At 51.3% G+C, this 20,863-nt stretch overlaps 1 protein-coding gene across 1 annotated transcript in view; it reads right to left on the minus strand.

The window, feature by feature from the left end:
- JPH3 (junctophilin 3) overlaps positions 1-20,857 on the minus strand; it is a 108,946-nt gene extending 88,089 nt beyond the window's left edge. Inside the window, 1 exon segment of the mRNA XM_006762282.2 lies at positions 20,177-20,857. Within this exon segment, the coding sequence (XP_006762345.1) occupies positions 20,177-20,558 (382 nt within the window). The 5' untranslated portion in view covers positions 20,559-20,857.
- Between the last annotated feature and the right edge of the window lie 6 nt (positions 20,858-20,863).

The raw sequence follows: 20,863 nt of genomic DNA on the forward strand, positions 1-20,863 counted from the left end.
CTATAATAATAAAAGCGTAATATGCTAGTTAGACCAGACATCCTTCCAGATGTCCTTTCGGGCGACCTTCTAGACAAAGCCGGGGCTGCGAGGGAAGGCCGGGTCCTGGGTGCCAGAGGGGAGCCGGTGCTGGCAGCCAGGGGAAGGAAGGCCTACTCTTGCACGAATTTTGTGCATCAGGCCTCTAGTGTATATATAAATTCAAATTCTCAAAACGAGACAAAGAAGAGCTGATCAAGTTCTAGGGGCTCTTGAGAGCAGAGCCAGGGTCCTGGGCTTAAAAACAAGCTCCTGTGGCCAAAGGGTCCTGCCGGACGGTCCACCCAGAGGTGCTGGAGCTCTGGGAGAGCGGAACCCGCAGCCTGGGGACTTGGGCTTACCCTCCTGCGTGACGGAGCTGACACCTGTGCCACATGTAGGTCCAATCCTGCAGCACGCACATCAGGCGCTGGGCGTGAGGGGCGGCCGGGCCTGCCTGCCCAGAGTCTGCAGCCTTGTTGTATTTGCATTTTTGCCCCCCGTGGGAACATATCTCTGATTTCATAACTGACGTCAGTAAGAAAATGGATTTAGTTATACGAAACACTCTCCAGATGAGCTCTGCTGGGACTGCCCTGGGCAGCCGGCCTCATGGCTCCACAGAAAGGGAGGCAAAGAACAAGAGAGAGAATGCAGGCCAGCTCAGCCAGGAGCCGGCTGCGGAGCCGATCCCGCCCAAGGAAGGCTCCTGGGGCATCTGGGCTGGCCCTCGTGGGGCCTCCTCTCATGTTATCTTTCTTTTGTTGAGGAGGGTGGGGAGGGAGCCCCCTATCGCCCAGAACACCAGAAAGACCTGGACAGAAGATCTGAGTGGACTCGGATGAGGAAACAAACCTCCCTAAACCTCGCCTGTCAAATGCCAACTGGAATGATCCAGACCGCGGGGAAGAGCAGAGGAGGCAAGACCACCAGTGGATCTCACACTAGAAAAGCACCAGCATCTCCCACCCCCACCAGGCATGGTAAACCCAAGTTTCCGACCCCACGGGGTGGTGCACGCAAGCATCTGCATTCCTATTGCGCTCCCAGGCGAGGCGACACTGTGCTCCGGGGACCCCACTCTGAGTTCCGCTCCAGCACCCGGCACAGCAGCACCTGGCTTGTGTGGGCACCGGTGTTGTTGGGTTCAGGAAACACCTGGGTCCGAATCTGAAAACCAGAGCCCTGGGCTAGAGCACGGCCTGTCCAGCTGAGGTCCAGCCTCAACCCCAGCCCTGGCATATTGGGTAGCGTGGACGGTCAGCTGTAGCCAAGGTACCTGCATCTGCCTCGGGCCTGCGCCATGTCACACACACTCTTATTTTCCTCCTCTGCAGCCCCTACCCATCAGCTGAAGTTCTGGAGCCTTCACCACAGGCCCAGAGAACCAGCCTCATGGAAAATGCAGCCCCACTATGTGCTGGCCTCCGGAGCGGCCTGGAGATGTCTGGCCAGATGAAATGGGCTCTGACCCTTGCAGCACCAGGCCCTTGGCGCGTGTGAGACTTGGCCACGAGAACCCCATGTTGAAGGGCACCCCCTGCGGGTAACAGATGGCATTTACAAAGCTCCAGGCCCCCTTTCCACAGCTGGACCAACGCCCTTTGCCCCGCCTTCCTGTCTCATCTGTTCCAACGGTGGGCAGAGGGGCCGTTTGACCAGGATGAGGATGTACCAAGCTGTATTTCATTCCTTCTTTTGCTTCACAGTTCAACCGGGAAGTGGTTTTCCCAGACACCGTGAGCACAAGTGTCAGAGTAACCTTCGTCCAGTTGGAAAGACCACCACAGCAACTTCCCCACGCAAGGGCCACCCCCAAATCGCCAGGCCAGCAGGGCTCTGAAATGACCGGTGAGGAAGCTACTGCTTCCCAAATGTCCCTAACAATAAGATGAAAGTCACCTGTTTATATGTTTTTAAGAAGAGAGAGGGAGAGAAATACATATTCCCAGGCCCCAACTCTGACCTAATGAACCAGGATGGCCAGGGATGACCAGGGGACCTGTGACTGTCACAGCCCCCGTAACTCATCTCATCAGGGCATCCTGGGTGTTAGGGATGTAGAAAAGGAAGAGCAGGAGGTGAAGCGACTAGTTCAAGGTGACCCCGCTCAGGGGCAGCAGAGCCAAGGGAGCAGCATCATGGCACAGGCGGTGTCCAATGTTCTGGAACCTTCCTTAGTTTACACTGTATCCTGGACCTATCTCCACCTTTACTACATCATTAATAATGGTTGCAACTAGTACAACATGTGAACGTGCCACAGCCCTACAAATTACTAGCCAACCCTGTCCTGTGAATACTTAGGTAGTTCTCATTTTATAGCTAATCTCTGTACATAATATTAAGTTATATCCTTGGATAAATTCCTAGAATGAAACTGCATGGTCAAAAGGAAGATTTTTGATAAATTGCCCTCGGAAAAGACCACGTAAGAGTGATTGTTTTCCCCACATCCTCATCAACACCAGAAAGTGTCACTTTAAAAAATCTGTTTTAGCTGGCTCTGAAGAGTTATAGCCAGTGGAATTTGTCATGGGATGAACTATGTCCCCCCAGGTCCATATGTTGGACTCCTAACCCCTGGTACCATAGGATGCACCCCCATTTGGAGATATGATCTTCAAAGAGATGATCAAGATAAAATGAGGCTCTTAGGCAATGAGCACATGAAAAGATGCTCAACATCACTGATCACGAGGGAAACGCAAATCAAAACCACACCGAGTACCACCTCACACCCACCGTAATGGCTGCCATCACAAACAAAAGCCAGAAACAGGTGCTGGAGAGGATGTGGGGAAGCAGGAACCCATGTGTACCGCTGGTGGGAACATAAAATAGTTCACCCACTGTGGAAAAGCTGGCAGTTCCTCAAGAAATTAAACACAGAATTACCATATGATCCAGCAATTCCACTTCTGGGCATATATTCCCCCAAAATGAAAGCAGGATCTCAAGGAGATATTTGCACACTTATTACTCACAACAGCCAAGAAGTGCAAGCAATCCATGTGTCCATGGAAGGATAAATGGATAAAGCAAATGTGTCCGTCCATACAATGGACTATTTCTCAGCCTTAAAAAGAAATTCTGTCACACACTACAACACAAACGAATCAATCTTGAGAACATTATAGTAGGAAAATAAGCCAGATACAAAGGGACAATTACTGTATGATTGTGCCTCACTTATCTGAGGTACTTAGAGTAGTACAGAGAGAAGGAAGATGGTGCCAGGGGTTGGGGGAAGGGAGATGGGGAATTATTATTTAATGGGTACAGAGTGTCAGTTTTATAAGATGAAAAGCTTTCTGGAGATGGGTGGGTGATGGCTGCGCAACATTCTGAATGTATTTAAAAACAGTTAAGCCCTGGCTGCTGTGGCTCAGTAGTGGCCGGGGCTTGTGTGGGAGGCAACCAATCAATGTGTCTCTTTCACATCGATGTTTCTCTCTCTTTCCCCCACTCTTCCCCTGCCTTACCTCTTTCCACTCGCTTTAAAAAAATCAATTGAAAAAAATATCCTCGGGTGAGGATTTACATAAATAAATAAATAAATCAGTTGAGATAATAAATTTTATGTTATGTGTATTTACCACAATTTTAAAAAGAGACCATCAGGGCTCTGGCCAGTGTTGCAAAGTGGTTAGATCACCGGCCCATCCACGGAGGGGTTGCCGGTTGGATTCCCTGTCAAGGGCACGTACCTGGGTTGCAGGTTCAATCCCTGGCCCTGGTTGGGGCACATGTGAGAGGCAACCAATCAATGTGTCTCTCTCGCATCGATCTTTCTCTTTATCTCTCTTTCCCCCTCCTTCCCTTCCACTCTCTCTGAAAAGCAATAGAAAAAATATCCTTGGAAGAGGATTTTTAAAAAAAAGGAAGAGAGAGAGAGAGAGAGAGAGAGAGAGAGAGACCATTAGGGTGGGCCATACTTCAATAGGACTGATGTCCCTATAAGAAGAGGAAGTGACACAGGGGCACGTGCACAGAGGGACAACCATGTGAAGAGGCAGTGAGAGGGCGGCCATCTGCGAGCCCAGGAGACAAGGAGAGCGGCCTCAGCAGAGCCCAGCTCTGCCGGCACCTTGGTTTGGCCTTCCCCCCTCCTGAACTGTGAGACAGTAAATGTCAGATAAGACCCCAGAGTGATTTTCTGCGATGACAGCCCTGGGAAACTATTACAGAACTCTCAGCCTCTAGTCAGGCGATGTACCTACATAAGCACAAAGTAAAAGTTAGGAGGGCAAACCAAGAGAAAGAATGAAAAGTCATGTTTCCAAGAACATATAAGCAATACATTTTAAAAGAGAGCCTTCTCCCCCCCTCTAGGACACAGGAGAAATGTTTCTGGAGAAATAGAACCGGAAGAGCATGCTCCGGGGAACACCAGGCAGAGAGGAGGGTGGGGTGAGGCATGGGCCAGACACAGGACGATTAGAGGGAAGTCATTCTGCACTGAGACCCTGCCTGCTTCCCCGGCCAATTCGGCTGGAATTAACACCCGCATGAGAGGAGAGATGCTCTGAAGACTGAACCAGGCCGCCGTGAAGGCTTCCACACCCAGAACTTCCAATCAGCTTTTTGGTACCTTACAGAAGTAAATGAACAGCCAAGGGTCATCAGACATTTGGAAAAAGCCTCCGACAGAGAAGACAGACACCAGAACATACAAAGAAATGGGAAAAGAATTTGTAGGAATCATGGAAAATGCAAAGTGTGGAAGAAGACATCAGAGAAGCCAGAAATTGTATCTTCAAATCAAATACTGCATCCATAAAACGAGAATCCAATGCAATAAAAGAGGAAACACGGGAGAAGAAGAAGAGCCCCTGGAAACTGAAAGCATGATGGCTAAACAATTTTGGTCAATGAGCTGGAAGCTAAGTTCAACAAAATCTTTCAATAAACTGGAACAAAGAAGTGAGCAAAACAGTAAGAAATAGTGAGATCAGAGTCACCCAGAAGGCCCCAAATCTAGTGGAACCTCGGTTCTTGAACTTAATTCGTTCCGGAAGGCTGTTTGAAAACCCAGTCATTTTTTTCCCATTAGAAACAATGTAAATTGAATTAATCTGTTCCAGACACACAAATGATTCCCTGTTTTAGCCTTGCTTGCATACAGTACATGTCTAATGTACTATTAAATCTATAAACACTTTAAAAACAAAAAGGACATGAAATGTATAGTAAAAATGAACATTCAATAATAATAAGCAGCAATAAAAGTTAAAAAAATAACACTATTCACAGCACAATCTCCTAAGATGTTAACAACATGAGGTTTAGTGGTAAACTGACTCATACTTGCACATTCTCCCCTTTGTTGCCTGAGAGACATGTGACTGATCATACAGGTATCAGCGCGAAAGGGTTGAAAACCAAATTGTTCAAGGCGGGAGATGTTCGAAACCGAGGTCTGACTGTATTGGGCGTCCCAGAGACCAATGAAGGAAAATCACCAAAGGAATAGCACAGGGAAGCGCGCCAGAACGCAATGAGGGAGTAAACCAAGAAGGAGGAAGACACAGGGAAGGTCCAACACAGGAGAGGTGAAGGAAATTTCCAGGAAGTAGAGCGATTAGTGCAAATGGAGCTACATATATGTACATATTCCCATATGTATATACTAGAGGCCCGGTGCACGAACTCATGCACAGGTGGGCTCCAGCTGGCCGGCCTGATTGGAGTGATCGGTGGGTAAAGGGGTGGAGGTGGGGAGACAGCTGGGGGGAAGGGCCACGGGAGGTTGGCTGGCCAGCCCCGCCCCCATCAGGCCGGTTGGCCAGCTGCAGTGTGCGTCATAGTGACCGGTCATTCCGGTCATTATGGTGCTTGGCTTTTATATATAGAGATATGACTTCCAGAAAGCAATAAATGAAAATATACAAATATATAAAAAGTAGGTATACATGCATGTATATATTATTTGTAGAGAATCTGGTGGGTTTGTTCATGTGACAAGCTGCATTGTATTTTCCTGAGCATTTGTAAAGAAATAACCAGTAATTTAAAGAAAACTCTGCAATTGCAAAAATGAGGCAATTACTAATTAAAGTTGTGCATGAAACGTGTATAGAATCAGAGTGCATTCCTTGGCTCAATAATAAGAAATACTTATATTAGTCATTTAATAATGAAAAAAATGGACTAATAATGAACCAAAAATTGTGACAAAGTACTGGAATGCTTAGGGAAGGTAAAAAGAAGAATATTCTAAAAGACTAAAATTCTTCATCTACCATAGTAGGAAGTCAATAATAGATGATGGCTAAAAGTGAGAATGAACCAAGAAAGCAGTAAGAGCACATATGTAGCAACTTGGAGGTAAGTCTCTGAAGACGCAGCTGAAAGAGTTAGAAGCCGTAAGTTCAGGGCCACAGCAGATGGAGGGGCCAGGGTCCTGCTGAGTTTTGTTCTAAGCCAGCAGTTCTCAACCTGTGGGTCTCGACCCCTTTGGGGACCGAACGACCCTTTCACAGGGGTCGCCTAAGGCCATCGGAAAACACATATATAATTACATATTGTTTTTATGATTAATCACTATGCTTTAATTATGTTCCATTTGTAACGATGAAATTGGGGTCACCACAACATGAGGAACTGTATTAAAGGGTCGGGGCATTAGGAAGGTTGAGAACCACTGTTCTAAGCACTATTCTGGTTTCAGCACTAACTGACATCTTAAACTATAGACACACCATACCTTTTAAAGATTAAACATTGTCAAGGGGGCTGGGAGGAAAGATACCTTTATGAGGAAGTTCTCACAATGGTGATACTACCCTCATTTTTCCAGCTTCAGACACCAAGGCTCAGAGAGGATTTGTGCCTCCTGGGGGTGGGGATCTGACTCCCGCACAAAGCCCTGGAGGAAATGGCCTGGTGGACACCCAGCTCATATATTTAAATGGCTGGTGGGGGAAAACAGAAAGACGGGGAGAGGGGGCAGGGCCGTGGGCTCCTGGGAGAAGGCTCCCTGGGAAGGCCTCAGACTCATGCAGACCAGAGGCAGGAAAGTGCCTGAGAGAGGCCACTCGAGGCCACATGCATCTGAAGCAGACTAGCCGGGAAGCAACCCCGGAGTCAGCAGCCCCAGCCTTCCTTGGCCTCGGAGAGGGGTACAGAGGTCTCTGCCCCTCCTAACAGACATCACAGCTGCCCTGTCCACCCTCTACTTTCTGTAAATGCCAAAAGCCTCTGTTTAATAACAACCCCCCTCCTTGCCCAGGCCCTTGGGGGGCCCTCACAGGGTATTTCTCAGAAAGCTGGCTCAGTAGACTATGGGCCCCATAGCTGGGGTGTATTTCCAAGCTGTGCCCCAAACCTCTACAGAGAACCCCTGAAATCTTCCCAGTGGACCCCAGTGGCCGATGCAGAGGAGAAGGATGGGCTCGGGGCTCCTCACAGGACACAGAGGTGAAGCATCAGTTTCACAGATGGCATTTGCACCCAAGGGCAGGGTTGGTACAAGGGCCCCCAGCCTGGGGTGGTTACAATTGGGGGGCCATCTGGAGAGAAATGAAGCTTTATTTTTTTACTAACCTCTACCTGAGATGTAGATAGGCAGCAAACCACTGTGGTGTCACCAATAGAAATGGCACGTCCTGTGAGAGTGACTGCAAACAGCCCAAGATAACGTTACGTCCAGGCCTGTGTAGGCCAGAGCAGGGCCGGAGAGCTCAGATGAATCTCACACCCACCCTTCCGGACACCAGAGCGGCCAGCCAAGGGTGGAGAGGGCCAAGGACACACAGTGCCCACAGTCCATGCCCGCCTCTGTGCCCCACGAATGCCACTCCAAGCTTGCGCTGGCCTGGGGACGGGACATCCAGTACTGTGCCTTCATGCCCCAGGATGCTGCTGCCAGGGCAGAGGGAACACTGAGGGCTCTACAGGTGGGTTCTGGTAAACAGACGGGAGACCCTGACCCTTCAGGGGTCCCCCTATCCCTGACCCCACCTAGTTCCTCTGTCAGGTCCCAGCCCCCAGTCCCTCTGGCCAGACCCCATCCCAGTCACACTGGCTGGCGCAGAGCACTCCTCCAGGCACCTGTCAGTGCTGGTTGCACAGGCAGTAGGCTGGGTCTTCCAGGCTGACAGGCCCTTGAGGGAGGGCCTGTGTCTGTGCTCTGCTGCCCTCCAAGGGCCCCAGCCCCTGGGTGGTCATGGCGCCCATGGTCAGCTGGAGACCACTAAGGGTCTGACGCACCAGTGCTCAGCCCACCGCCTCTGATTCCCACAAGCTCAGAGTCACCCAATCCCCTGCCAGCTTGCCCAGAAGGCAATACTGATGAGCCTGACCCTGAAACCCCTCAACACTCCAGGGACCCCGTTTCTAGTTAATGCTCTTCACTGTCCTGAGGGGCAGGCACAGGACTGGAAACCGAGGCAGGGCAGGGCCTGGAAGGGCCTGGGTGCTCTGCCCCCACTGGCCGCTGCTCTGTACTGGGGACTATGTGGCCTCGAGGGTGATGCCTCCTCCTGTGCAACAGGGCGCCCTGCTGCAGCGGGATAATCATCGGTGCCCTGTCCCTGCAGCAGGAGCCATTCATCCCCCCTCTCCCCTCCCGGCCTCCCCCTCTTCACCACCCTCCCATCTTCCTGTCTCTGCATCCTCTTCTTCCCTCCCCTTCCCTCTCCTTCCCTTCCTCTCTTTTCTCCTCCCTCTCTCCTGTCTGTCCCTCCCTCCCTCTCTCCCTCCCTCCCATCTGTCTCTCTCTCATCTGTCTCTCTCCCTCTGTCTCTCTCCCTCTGTCTCTGTGTCTCCCCTCCCCCCTGTGTCTCTCCCCTCCCCCCTCCCACTGTCTACTAACATCCTCCCGGGCTTGCACATTGCTGCTTTTCCTCCTCTAGCTCAGGCCTCCAGCTAATAGGACACTGTGCCTGTGCGCACCTCATGGTCACTGTCACCACAGCCGCCTCCACCTAGAAAACCCTGACCTCTGCTATGGTTCCACCACACTCTCTTGAGCACACGCACACACACACACACACACACACACACACACACACACACACACTCACTTCCTCCAAATTGGGCCCAGCACCGTGGATGCTGCCACTCAGCCTCCACGCAGGGAGCTCGAGTCCCCACTCCGTCTGTGGGATGCTGGACTGAGGGAGACACCCAGCTGGGCTGTGGGCTGGGGTCTTCATCCCCAGTGTTTATCTTCTGGTCTTGTTTCTCCTAACAGTCGGGTTGGTTCTGTGCAGATCCAAAGGGTCAGGCCACGACCTCCACTGCCCAGGAGGGTATGGCCCCTTCTGCTCTGGCACAGCCCAAATCACGCTGGTTCCCAGGTGGCCTGCTCCCTCTGCCCCCGGGCACTTTCTCATGCTTCTCCTGGAGCATCTGTGGTGTCCCAGCCGCAGGTCCCCGTGGGAAAGTCACCTCCAGAGGCTTCTCTCAGACACCCCAGATGCCAGTCCCGTCTCTGTTAGCCTGGCCCAGCCCTCCTTCCCATCAGCATCAAAACTCAGGAGCTGTGTCCCCCACAGAGCCCTGGGGCTATGTATTCACTGCTTTTCCTGGAGCCAGCTCATTGCCTGGCACACAGCTGATGCTCAATAAATACCCCTGTGGGTCCCAACCTCCCTGAAGACATCACAGCTATTCTCTCCCAGCTGGTAAAGGAGACCATAAATGCCCCCCTCCAAAGCCCCTGCAGTGAGGAGAGGGTCACCTGACCTCCCAGCCAGTGGGCAGTGGTCCAGGTCCTATTAAGTTGACACTTCCTGAGCACCTACTGTGTGCCTGGCATCGTGCCTGGAACTCTATGGGCAAGAGAAAGACATCCACACAGTTTACTTCAGGGAATCCAGCATCCATTAGGGGAGACCACATGCAAACAGGCATTGTGTGTGGGGGGAAGGGAGGACAGGAGTAGGGGCTGGAGTCTAAGTCACTGTGGGATCTGCAAATATATATATACACACACACACACACACACACACACACACACACACACACACATCCTTACAACTCAAAAATAAAAAGACAACCCAATTTTAAAGTGGGCATGGATCTGAACAAACATTTCTCCAAAGACATACAAATGGCCAATAAGCAGATGAAAAGATGCTTAACATCATTAGCTATTAGGGAAATGCAAATGAAAACCACGGTGAGCTATCACTTCACACCCACCAGGACGGCCATAATAAAAAAGATATAATAATAGGTGTTGGGAAGGATGTGGAGTATATGGAATCCTCGAACACGCCATTGATGGGAATGTAAAATGGTGCTGCCGCCCTGAAAAACAGCTCCTCAAAAAGGTGAAACATATGACCCCGCACTTCCATTTGTAGGTATCTATCTACCCAAGAGAATGGAAAACATATACCCACACAAAAACTTGCACAAGAATATTCATGACAGCACTATTCACAACAGCCAAAAGGTGGAACCAACCCGAATGTCCATCAACTGATGAGTAGGTAAATAAAAAGTGGTCCATCCACACAATGGAACATTATTCTGTCTTAAAAAGGAATGGCGTTCTGCTACATGTGATGTGGATAAACCTTGAAAACATTATGTTAAATGAAATAAATCACATGTAATGTGATTCCATTTGTACAAAATACCCAGAATAGGAAAACCCATAGAGACAGTAAATTAGTGGTTGTCAAGGAGGTGACTACAATAGGGGAAGCTTGGTGGAAGATACAGGGGATCTCTCTGCATTATTTCTCACAATGCATGCAAATCTACAGTCATCTCAAAATAAAAAAAGGGTTAATTACAAAACCACAAACACCAGGCGGTGTTGCTGCCTTTCTCTGACATCGAACAAAATCCAAAGTCCCTCCCGAGGCCGGGAAGATCTCTGATCTCAGAGCCCCCAACCCTCCCCTCAGTCTGCTGCAGCCGCATGCCTCTTCCTTTGGTTCTTGGAACAACCCAAGCTTGTTTGGCCTCTGAGCCTTTGCACATGCTGTTCTCCCTCCCTCACGCTCTTTCTCCCACGCCCCACACATCCTCCAGCTTCCCACTGATATGCCATGCACCATTCATTGTCCAACTGTGACTTCCAGAGCTCCCCTCCTCCCCACACCAGGGCCCCAGTGAGCAGCCCTGCAGACCGGGTCCCTGCCCTCTAGGAGCTTCTAGTCACAGAAGCCACTAGTTACAGTACACAGGAGCATGTGCAATAATGGAGGGCCCCGAGGCACTGCAGAGGCCAGAGGAGGGGTGCCCTACACCTGGCAAACCCACCTGTTAGCCCACACCATCCTCACCAAAGTGCATTTCCACTATTGCTCCCCCACCCCAAACTACCCACAGGCAGCTATGCCTCTGAACGGAACAATGAGCAACCAAATGGCCGGGGGCAGTGCCACAGAAAGGTTATGCACAAAAGTTAGCTGGACAGTCTCTAAGCTGACAGCGGGGTACCAGCTCCTGGCCCCTTGGTTCTGCTTTTACAACTAGCCTCCAAGTAAGATGAGGGTGTGATACCTGCCTACCTGGTATTCCTGGGAGGGGCCTCCTGCCTGCCTTAGTTCCTGAAACCCTCCCCATTGAAAAGTCCTCCTGGGCCTCCCTACAGTCAAACTGCCACCCACTGTACCTAGAAATGCCTCACATCCTTTCTAGGGGTCCTCACCCTGAGGCGCAGGCTGACTGGGAGGGGCACAGGTGCTTCTCAAGGCCTGTACTTGGGACCCCCTGCATCAGATGGCCCAGGCGTGTGACCCTGCTATAGACTCCTGAGCTCTCTTCTGGGGAGCCTGTCCTGGGGCCCGGGGCAGGTGATTCAAACTGGCGACCACATATGGCTGAGTTCCAGCATCTCCCGCTGCCCACTCCTGGCCTTTGCTTTGATTCCACAGGCCTGCAGGGTTCTGCTGGCTCCGCCCTCCTCCCATCTCCCACTCGCTATGCTCAGTGAGACCCATCTCTGCACATTTAGGCATCTGTGGAGACTGGAAGGGTTCTTATCCTGGGGTCCACGGATAAGTCCCAGGGAGTCTGTAAACGCCATAAGTGTCCACAAACATTGCATGTGTGCAAGGACATGTGTGTGTCCTGGGAAGGGACCCACAGCTTCGTCACACCCTCAGAAGGGCCTGGAAGAACACACAAGTTTGTGAACTGCTGGGCAGAGGCCCACTGAAGGCCAGGTTTAAGAAGACCGTGGTGTCACCTTTCCCAGCCTCTCTTCTACTTTAGACCCTGGGCTCCTCTCTGGGCCTCTCAGGTTCCCCATCTGTAAAGCAAGGAAGTGGCTGAAATAATTGCTCCATCTCTAAGTGCTAGAGACAGTTCTGGAGCCAGTCGAGCCCCAATGTCCACAAATGACCTCGTCAAGCCACATAACCCTGTGAGCCTCACTCTTCTCGTCTCTTAATGGGAGCACATGGCTTATCTCAAAGCACTGCTTTAAGGAATAAAAGAGATAACATTTATGGTAAAGTGCACAGCCCAGTACTCAGAACAAAGTAGACATTTAAAAACTGCATCCTTCTTTCATAGGACTCTCCCTGGCTTCCTGGTGACTCTGGGTTTCACTTATGTGCTTTGGAGCACGGTCAAAGCGAAGTCTGCCAGACACTGCAGTGAGCTGCATAGTGACCCACCCCCCTCCCAAGCTACATTTACATCTGGATGGGTACCTGGATGGGCCCTTATTTGTGAAAAGGTCTTTGCAGATGCAGGAAAATTTAAAGAACTTGAGATGAGACCATCTAGGGTTTGGCTGGGCCCTAAATCCAATGGCAGGTGTCCTGGTAAGAAAGGAAGACGAGAAGGTACAGACACAGAGGAGAAGATGACGTGTTCACAGAGGCAGACATAGGAGGGCTCTTCCTTACTGTACTCTAAGTGTTGTGCTTAGAAGCTTCCTAGTCTCTTTCAGGTTTTTTAATGAAGCAAAGTAGTTTCATGAGCCACATGACCCAGAGTTTGAAAACCTCTGTCTAGAGCAGCGATTCTTGGCCCTGCCTGTCCTTATCACATATGAAGGCTGGGTGCCACCCTCCAAGATCCTGGCTGAGTGGGGTTGGAGGGAACCCCAGATGCATCCCAGGGATTCCCATATGCAGCTGAGGATGCTTTGGAAGAGAGGCCCTCGACCTGAGCTGCACACTAGAGCCGCCTGAACAATTTACAAAAGAACCCCATTGCCAGGCTGCATGCAGGCCACCTCAGTCAGCCCAGGCTTCAGCATCTTCCAGAGCACCCAGATGGCTGCGTGCACAGCCACGGTTGGCGCTCGTGTGCTAGAGCAGTGCTTCCCATACTTGAACCTCCTGGACATCTCCCAAACACTAGGATTCTGACCCTGGAGATCTGCATTAGGGCCTGAGATTCTGCATTTGTAACTGTCTCCCAGGGGACCATCTTGGTGGGGAACCCGGACCAGCATCTTCAGCATCAATTGAAACTTGTAAGAAATGTAAATTCCTGGGCAAGAGATCTCAGGCCCAAAAATTCAGGGGTGGGGTCAGCCATCTGTTGAACCTGCACTCCAGGCGATCCTGATATACACACAAGCTTGGAGAGTACTGGCCTGGTGACAGACAGTGGCAAGCCAACACCCACCCAACTCCTGTGTTCCTACAGCAGCACAAACAGACCCTTGATTTTTGGGCACCTCCAAAAGCACCAGGGGGCCCTCCCTGGTCCCAGCGAAAACCTGTGACATTCCTGGGAAGGTGGGAGATAGCACAAGTTGAGAGGGAAAAAGTGTTATGATTCCATCATAGAGATGAGAACACTGAGGCTGAGAGAGGACAAGCCTTCTTCAAAGTCAGCAACTTCAGTACAGGAGCAACAGCTGCCCTGCCCACCCTTCCAGTCTCAACTCAGGGGTCCCCTCCCCTGCTCATCTTTGCTAGCACTTTGCAATGAACGCTTCTCGTTAAATAGTGCTCAAAATGACTTCTGGTCGTGACTGGTTTGCAGCATTAGAACATTATCACTCTATCATTCACTGTATTCAACACCATCCATCGTATTCAGGTGAAACACTAGCAAAGACTTATGAGCAATGGCAGAGCCAATAACAAAACAAAGCTGACCAAGGACTTATAATAGTGATACTTTAAAGACAGTTTTAAATTTTCCCTTTAATGGTCTATATCCAGTTGTAAGTTCTTGCAATGAGATGGACATACGAAACGATGACGGTGAATGGAATTATCAACTACTACTGCATTTCCCAGTTCATTCATTCCACAAATATTTACTGAGTGGCCACTGTATGCTGGCACTGTTTTCATCCCTGGAAGCTTACTTGCGCTCCACCAGCACTGTCCAAGAGGACTTCCCATGATGACGGGAATGCTCTACCTCAGCACTGTCCAGTAGGTACCATCACTAGTCATATGTGGCTAGTGAGCACTTGAAATGTGACCAGTGTGGCTGAGGCACTGAAATGTATACATTTTATTTCATTTTAATTCATTAAATTTAAATTCAAATAGTCACACGTGGCCAGTGGCCACTGGATTGGGCAGGGATGGTCTACATGCCTACTCCATTGATACCAATTTAATGAGAACAGTGGTAAAAGAGCTTTTCACTGGCTGCTACAGACAAGATCACTCCTTTGCCTGCTTTTGGTTGTACACTTATAAGCCCTGCCCGCTCTATGGAAACTGAGCACATAAAACCTGAAGCAGAAGTCAACCTCAGACTTTAGAGTGACTTCTACAAGTCTCACTAAAGAACCCACCCCAAACCCGCCTACACCAGCTGGGAGAGGCTCTCCCAGTGCAGCAGGAAACACCAGGAAGGCACTCAACTTTTTTTGAGAAGACTGACAGGATTGGGGTGAAAAATAGGCAAACACCCCCACTGGTGGTGCTTCTTGGAGTAAGGAACCCACACCGTGACAGAACACGAGCAGGCAGACTTCTGATAGCCAAGTGTGCGGGAGTGGTCGGAGCCAGGCGGTCCCTGGCCAGGCGAGGAGGCCTGAAGAGAATTAGAGCAAAGCCAGCCGCCCAGGCAGTGTGTGGGGAGCTCTCCGCGGTGCTGAAGAGCCTCCCCGCTCCTAAATGAAGACAAGAGAGCCAGCCCCTTGGTCTAAACCACCGAGCCAGCTTGTGGCAACGCCAGAACCCCACAGCGTTCCCCTTCATCTACCATGTGGCTTCTCTTCTCACAAACCGGAAAACTACAAACTGAGGGAGTGGCTGATCCAAGAGGGGATGGACCACTGTTGAAAATGAAAACAAACATCACTCTTTTTCGAGCGCTCACAACTCTAAACATCTTGTCATTTAAGGACATTAATGAGTTTTATCTACAAAATGACCAGCTCAGAGTTGGTAGCTAGTTATCTTTAGAGTAGTGGAGGCCCGAGGGAAACTGAGGTAGCAAAGGAGTCTCATAGAAAAACAGCAGAGGTTCTTGGCCCTCCCTCTACAGCCACCATCACCCTCTGTTTTTCTGGGGTCTCCCTCTCTCTAGCCAGGTGGGCCCACAGCCCCCTTTTGTCAGGTTAGCTGCGTTAACTGCTACCACCAGCCGGAGGCTACTCGCCGACTTTGGTGGAGTGGCTATTTTCGGAGGGTGCTGATCCTCACTTCCTCACCAGCCCGTCGGCTTCCTAATATAAAGCCCGTCAAATCGCTCCAGGGCTGTGCTGGGTGAGGGAGTCTTCAGTAACACTTCTTTCTCAGCTATTATTGGCAACAAAGAACTAGTTATTTGCTTTTCCCTTCTCATTTCACCTTCTCCCTCTCCAAAGTGGCTGAAAGAGAATTTCTGAGGAGGTGCTTTTATCTCCCATAGCTGAGTGCTGGATTCTTTTTCTTTCTGAAAGGAGTTCTGATGGCCCACTTCCACCTAACCTGGGCATTTGGGTTTTTTTTAAAAAAACTACTTTTGCCCTGGTTTGGCTCAGTGGATAGAGCATCAGTCCCAAGTTGGATTCCGGTCCGGGGCATGTACCTTGGTTGCAGGTTTTCTGGCCCTGTTGTGGGTGCATGCAGGAGGCAACCAATCAGTGTCTCTCACATTGATGTTTCTCTCTGTCTCTCCCTCTCCTTTCCACTTTCTCTAAAAATCAATGGAAAAATATCCTCGGGAGAGGATTAACCAAAAAAAAAAAAATTTACTGTCACATATTCATGGCTAAGTACCAAAAACATGCCCAAAGCTTGTTTAGTTTGTTTGGATGAGGGTTTTTCCCCTTCCTATGGGCATTAACTGCATAAACGTATATTTAAAGTGGAAAGGACACATTCTGCTCCATCTGTAATCTGAGCCCTCCTCTAGGCCAGCGCTCTCCCTCTGGGATGGCTGCTTCTCAGGAGCAGGAATCGTAGGGGGTGGAGTACTTGGCCAGAGAACAAAGTTGGGCGGGTGCACGTGGCCGTGTTTTGGGGGACAGGATGGAACACGTCTCTGGGTGACAGGTGTGCTGTGCGCCTGCGCGCGCAGGCGCCGGGAGATCTGAATTTTGACTGTGGGCGTGTGTGATTTGTGTGGGTGGAGGGATCTGGGCCGGTGAACGGAATCTGTGTATGAGGGGGAGAGGCCGGGTGTGTGAGATGACTCATATCTTTCAGGCTGTGGGAGGGTTTATTTGCAGGGGGTAACTTTTGGTCCCGGGGACCCCTATGTACACGGCACCCAGGAGGAAATATTTACCTGTGCAGCTTAGTGTAGGGGTCCAGCGAGTGGAGAAGAGGCCATGGGTCTGGTGGGACTGGAGGTGGGGGGCCAGGTGGGCGTGTCTGCGAAAGTGCACTTGCCTACAACTCTGGGCTGCTGCACCCAGAAGAGAAGAATGGATGTGGAGGAAGAGGGAGGAACAAGGAGGTAGTTGGAACCTGGCAGTTTAGAGAGAGGTGTTCCACACAAAAGACAGGCTCTGGTAGCGCCATCCTGAGCGTGAATCCGGGTGTGGCCCAATGCTCATCTGCCTTCCCTGAGCCTCCACTTTCCAATGCGGGAAATGGGAGGAACAGTCCTGGAGAGGTACAGAAATTTAGTGCTATAATTCACCCAAACACTCGCCTCATTCCCTGCACACAGTGAGTGTGAACTATTGCTATGTATTGTCCTTTTCAATATCACCATTGTCATGTCTGGCTATTTGTTCTGAAAAATAATCATGACACATGGCACTCATTGCATGTGAACTGTAATAATAAAACGGTGATAAATAATAATGAATGCTTACTAGTATACCTGTATATACCACCTCAATTAACCCCCACCTAATTTACAGGTGTTATTATCAGTCCTTTGAACATGTGAAGAAACAGACGCTCGGGGAAGTCAAATAACTCGCCCAAGGTCACAGAGCAAAGGCACAGCTGGGATTCAAGCACAACAGCTGTAAACTCCACAGCATGTGCTCCTGCCCACCCCACAGCCCCGGCCTCACGGTCTATATGGAGTCACCCAACACACTGTGGAAGCCGTTCCGCTCACTTCAATGAGCAACACCTGCCTTCTGCTCAGGGGATGATGAACCTGAAGGAGGAGGCGTTGGCAGAAGTGTCTCCAGCTGAAATGGATTCCATACCAATTCCAGCTAAATGTAGAATACATTTGCTGTTTGTGCATTATTCATGAACATCACTGTTTTCCCAAGTCAGCACTGGGAGCTGGGCTGAAGTTTGGGAGCTTGCTGATGCCTGCCCAATATTCCCATCCTCTGTGCACAGGAAAGTTGGACTGAGCCATTAATTTATTAAAGGCTCTGCCCTCTCAGAAGGGAGACCCATCACAGCCCACCAGCTGACCCTCGGGGGGAAGGCACAGAAATCCACTGTTTTGTTCTGGCGGATTAAGATGCCCCACTTGGCTCTGCTTGCTTGATGGATTGCTCAAAGGTACACATTCTCCACAGTCACCTCCTTCCTAATGAGAAGTGGGGCCATGTTCCAGCAAAATGGCCCCAGATTCTGGGCTTGATTATCCCAGACCAGAAGGGTCAATTCCATTTTCTGCCATGCCACATCACAAACCACAAGGGAGCAGCCGGCCGTGGCGCCCTGCATTGGTATGCTGCCTCTGTTGGCACACAGGTGGTATGAGGAGGACAGATCAGGGCTCAGACCCTCAACTCTGCCACCATCTACCCTCATCTGTAAAGTGGTCATGATCCCCTCCATCATGTGACACTCAAGCAAGAAGATGCAGCGGGGAAGGGTTTCAAGGAGCTGAACACTGCTTAGCTGGTTAGATGGGGGATAGAGACCAAGGACATAAATCCAATAAAAGAAGCGTTTCTCACATCAACATGTCAGACCCTAAACTCATGGCCAGCCACGGAATCAGATCCTCTCTTCCCCCAGCAATCACAACTTAATTACCACCCTTCCTTCTAAAGTGGAAGCTCTATGAGGGCAACTTTTCTGTCTGCTTTGCTCACTGCTGTTTTCCCAGAGTCCAGAGCACCTGCTCAATGTAGGCCCTCAGTAGATATGTGTTGAATGAAGAACAGAATTCCACAGGCCACTAAAGATGTCCAGGGAAAATGGGCACACTGGGGTGCTAGACCTCCCCCCCCAGATATTCTGGGGAGCTCCTAATTCCTCTCCTCCACATGCCTCCACCTGAGGCCCCCTGCCTAGGACCGTGAAGCCACTCTCCTGGCTCAGGCACATCTGGGAGCACCTCTGGAGGGACGGATCTGCAGAGCAGAGCAGCCTGGTAGCCCATGGGTAATAACTGCCCCTGGGCTCCCAAAGTGCCCAGCTGGGTGTGCTAGGCTGCTGGACCACTCGCATCTACTACAGGGCCTCACTGTGTACACACACACACACACACACACACACACACACACACGACCTGGAACCCAGCAGGTCTGTCTGCTGGCCGGGCCCCCACACCCCAGGGTCAGAGAACTCTCCAACGTGATCAATGAAAACAACAGCAGCACGGAAGAGGCCGCCTGGGACCAGGGCTGGGCACGGCTGTGACAGGCAGGAGCATTATATAATTAACTGCCCCCCACGCCTCCTCCCCTTTGAGGAATAATGAACCCTGCCTCTCAGTTGCATAAGCCAAAATAATAATTACTCTCCAGCCCTCTGTCACCCCTGGATGTGGCCGGGGAGCAGGTGTTGAACACTTGCTTCATGAGACTTGGAGGCAGCGAGAGGCAGGGAGAAGACCACACATACACTCTTGATTTCTATGCCCACCAGAAGCACACAGTCACTGCTGTGCCCCCACTGCTTGCCAGAGCCTGAAAAATTACCTCGCCACTTGTGAAGAGGAGCTCCCAGACTGGGGAGGAGGTGGGGTGGGGGGCGGGGGCTGCATCTGGAGAGCAGGCTGGTTTGGGGTCTGGCTTCCAGGAACAGTAAATGCTCCACACTTTTCAGATGCACCAAGGAGTGGATACTGAGGTGTCTGGGGCAGGGTGTAGCCGCAAGGCCCCCGGCACAGAAATCATCTTACAGCAGTGGTGGGCAGCTCCCTGGCTTCCTGCACCAGCTCAGCCCTGAATGTGGTGGCATCTTAGAATGAAGGCACAGAGCATTCCCTGAACTAATGGGGAATATGATTCAGCCCCTGAACGGTGAGATTCCTGGGCTCTCACTAAACAGATGGGCCTCCCTCCCTCCTTTCAGCAGCCTGCTCCGACAGTGCTAGCCCATGTCCAACCACCTAGAAGTTTATTGCCTTGTTGTGTTGGTTGGGGTTCCTGTCCCCCGCCTATAGCTCTCCCAATCGCTCCGTTTCCATTGGCTTGAGTTGATCAGGTCTGAGGAAGGCCCTCTGGCACCGCAGGAAAACAAGAAGCAAAGCCGGGGCCTAACTCCAGGAGGCCCACACCAAGGGAGCTCTGTCAGCAAGGGGAGGGGGCCCTCTCCCAGCCCCTCTCCGCCCTCCATGGGTCCCAGAGGAGGCCGTAGGCCCAAGCTGGCCTTTCCGCAGGTTTCTGGCCTGCTCTTGGATGATGCACAGACACTCTGCTCAACTCCGCAACTCCAGGGCCTGGCTCTGCTCCTGGAAAGCCCCCAACATCTTCAGCTGGCACAGGCGTGCTGTCCCCCACCAAGCAGTGGGGCAACCTGTAGCCAGGGCAGCTGGGCCTCCAGAGAACCCCAGGAAATGCCCAGGTGCCCATGGCCCCACTGGAGGGAGAAGCTCAACTTCCCCAGAGATAAACAGAAGAGGCAAGAGGTCCCTCCTCCGCCCAACCCCAGCCCGCCCGCACCGGCGCACCTACCTCCATCTGAGTAGGTCTCGGTGCCGTAGCCGTCCTGCAGCCCGTTGCTCCAGGTCCCTTCGTACTTGGCCCCGTTGCCCGTGCACTCCCGCACCCCGTAGCGCCCCTTAAATCCGTGCGTCCACTCGCCCTTGTACACCCACTTCCCCTTGCTCTCCAGGCCGATGCCGTGGCGCTTGCCCTGCGCCCAAGTACCCTGGTACGTGTTGCCGCTGGGCCAGGTGTAGACGCCCAGCACCTCGAAGCCGTGGCTCCACGAGCCGGTGTATTCGCCCTGGCCCTTGGGGCCGGTGCAGACGCCATGGCCGTGCGCCTTGCCGTCCTCCCAGCCTCCACAGTAGGACCCTCCATCGTCAAAATTAAACCTACCCCCACTGGACATGCATGTAATTCGGTTTGCAAATCCCGCAAACGGTGGGGGGAAAAATATAGGCGATCAACAAACCGGATTCTTGGTTGGCTGGCTGGTTTTGTTTTGCTATTTTTTTTTTTTTTTTTAAGGAAGAATGGAGAAAGCAAAAACACAGCAAGCAGATCCCGAGCGGCGGGCGGCCGCGGCGCCGGCTTCGGTGGAATTTAAGTCAATCGGGGGCGATTATTCATTTTTGAGCTGCGCCGCGGAGCCTGACCAGCGTCTCGCGCTCCCGCTGGAGACAGGACCGGAGGGGAGGAGGGAGGGGGAGGGGA

Source organism: Myotis davidii, unplaced genomic scaffold, assembly GCF_000327345.1.
Source record: "Myotis davidii unplaced genomic scaffold, ASM32734v1 scaffold77, whole genome shotgun sequence".
Classification (NCBI taxonomy): Eukaryota; Metazoa; Chordata; class Mammalia; order Chiroptera; family Vespertilionidae; genus Myotis; species Myotis davidii.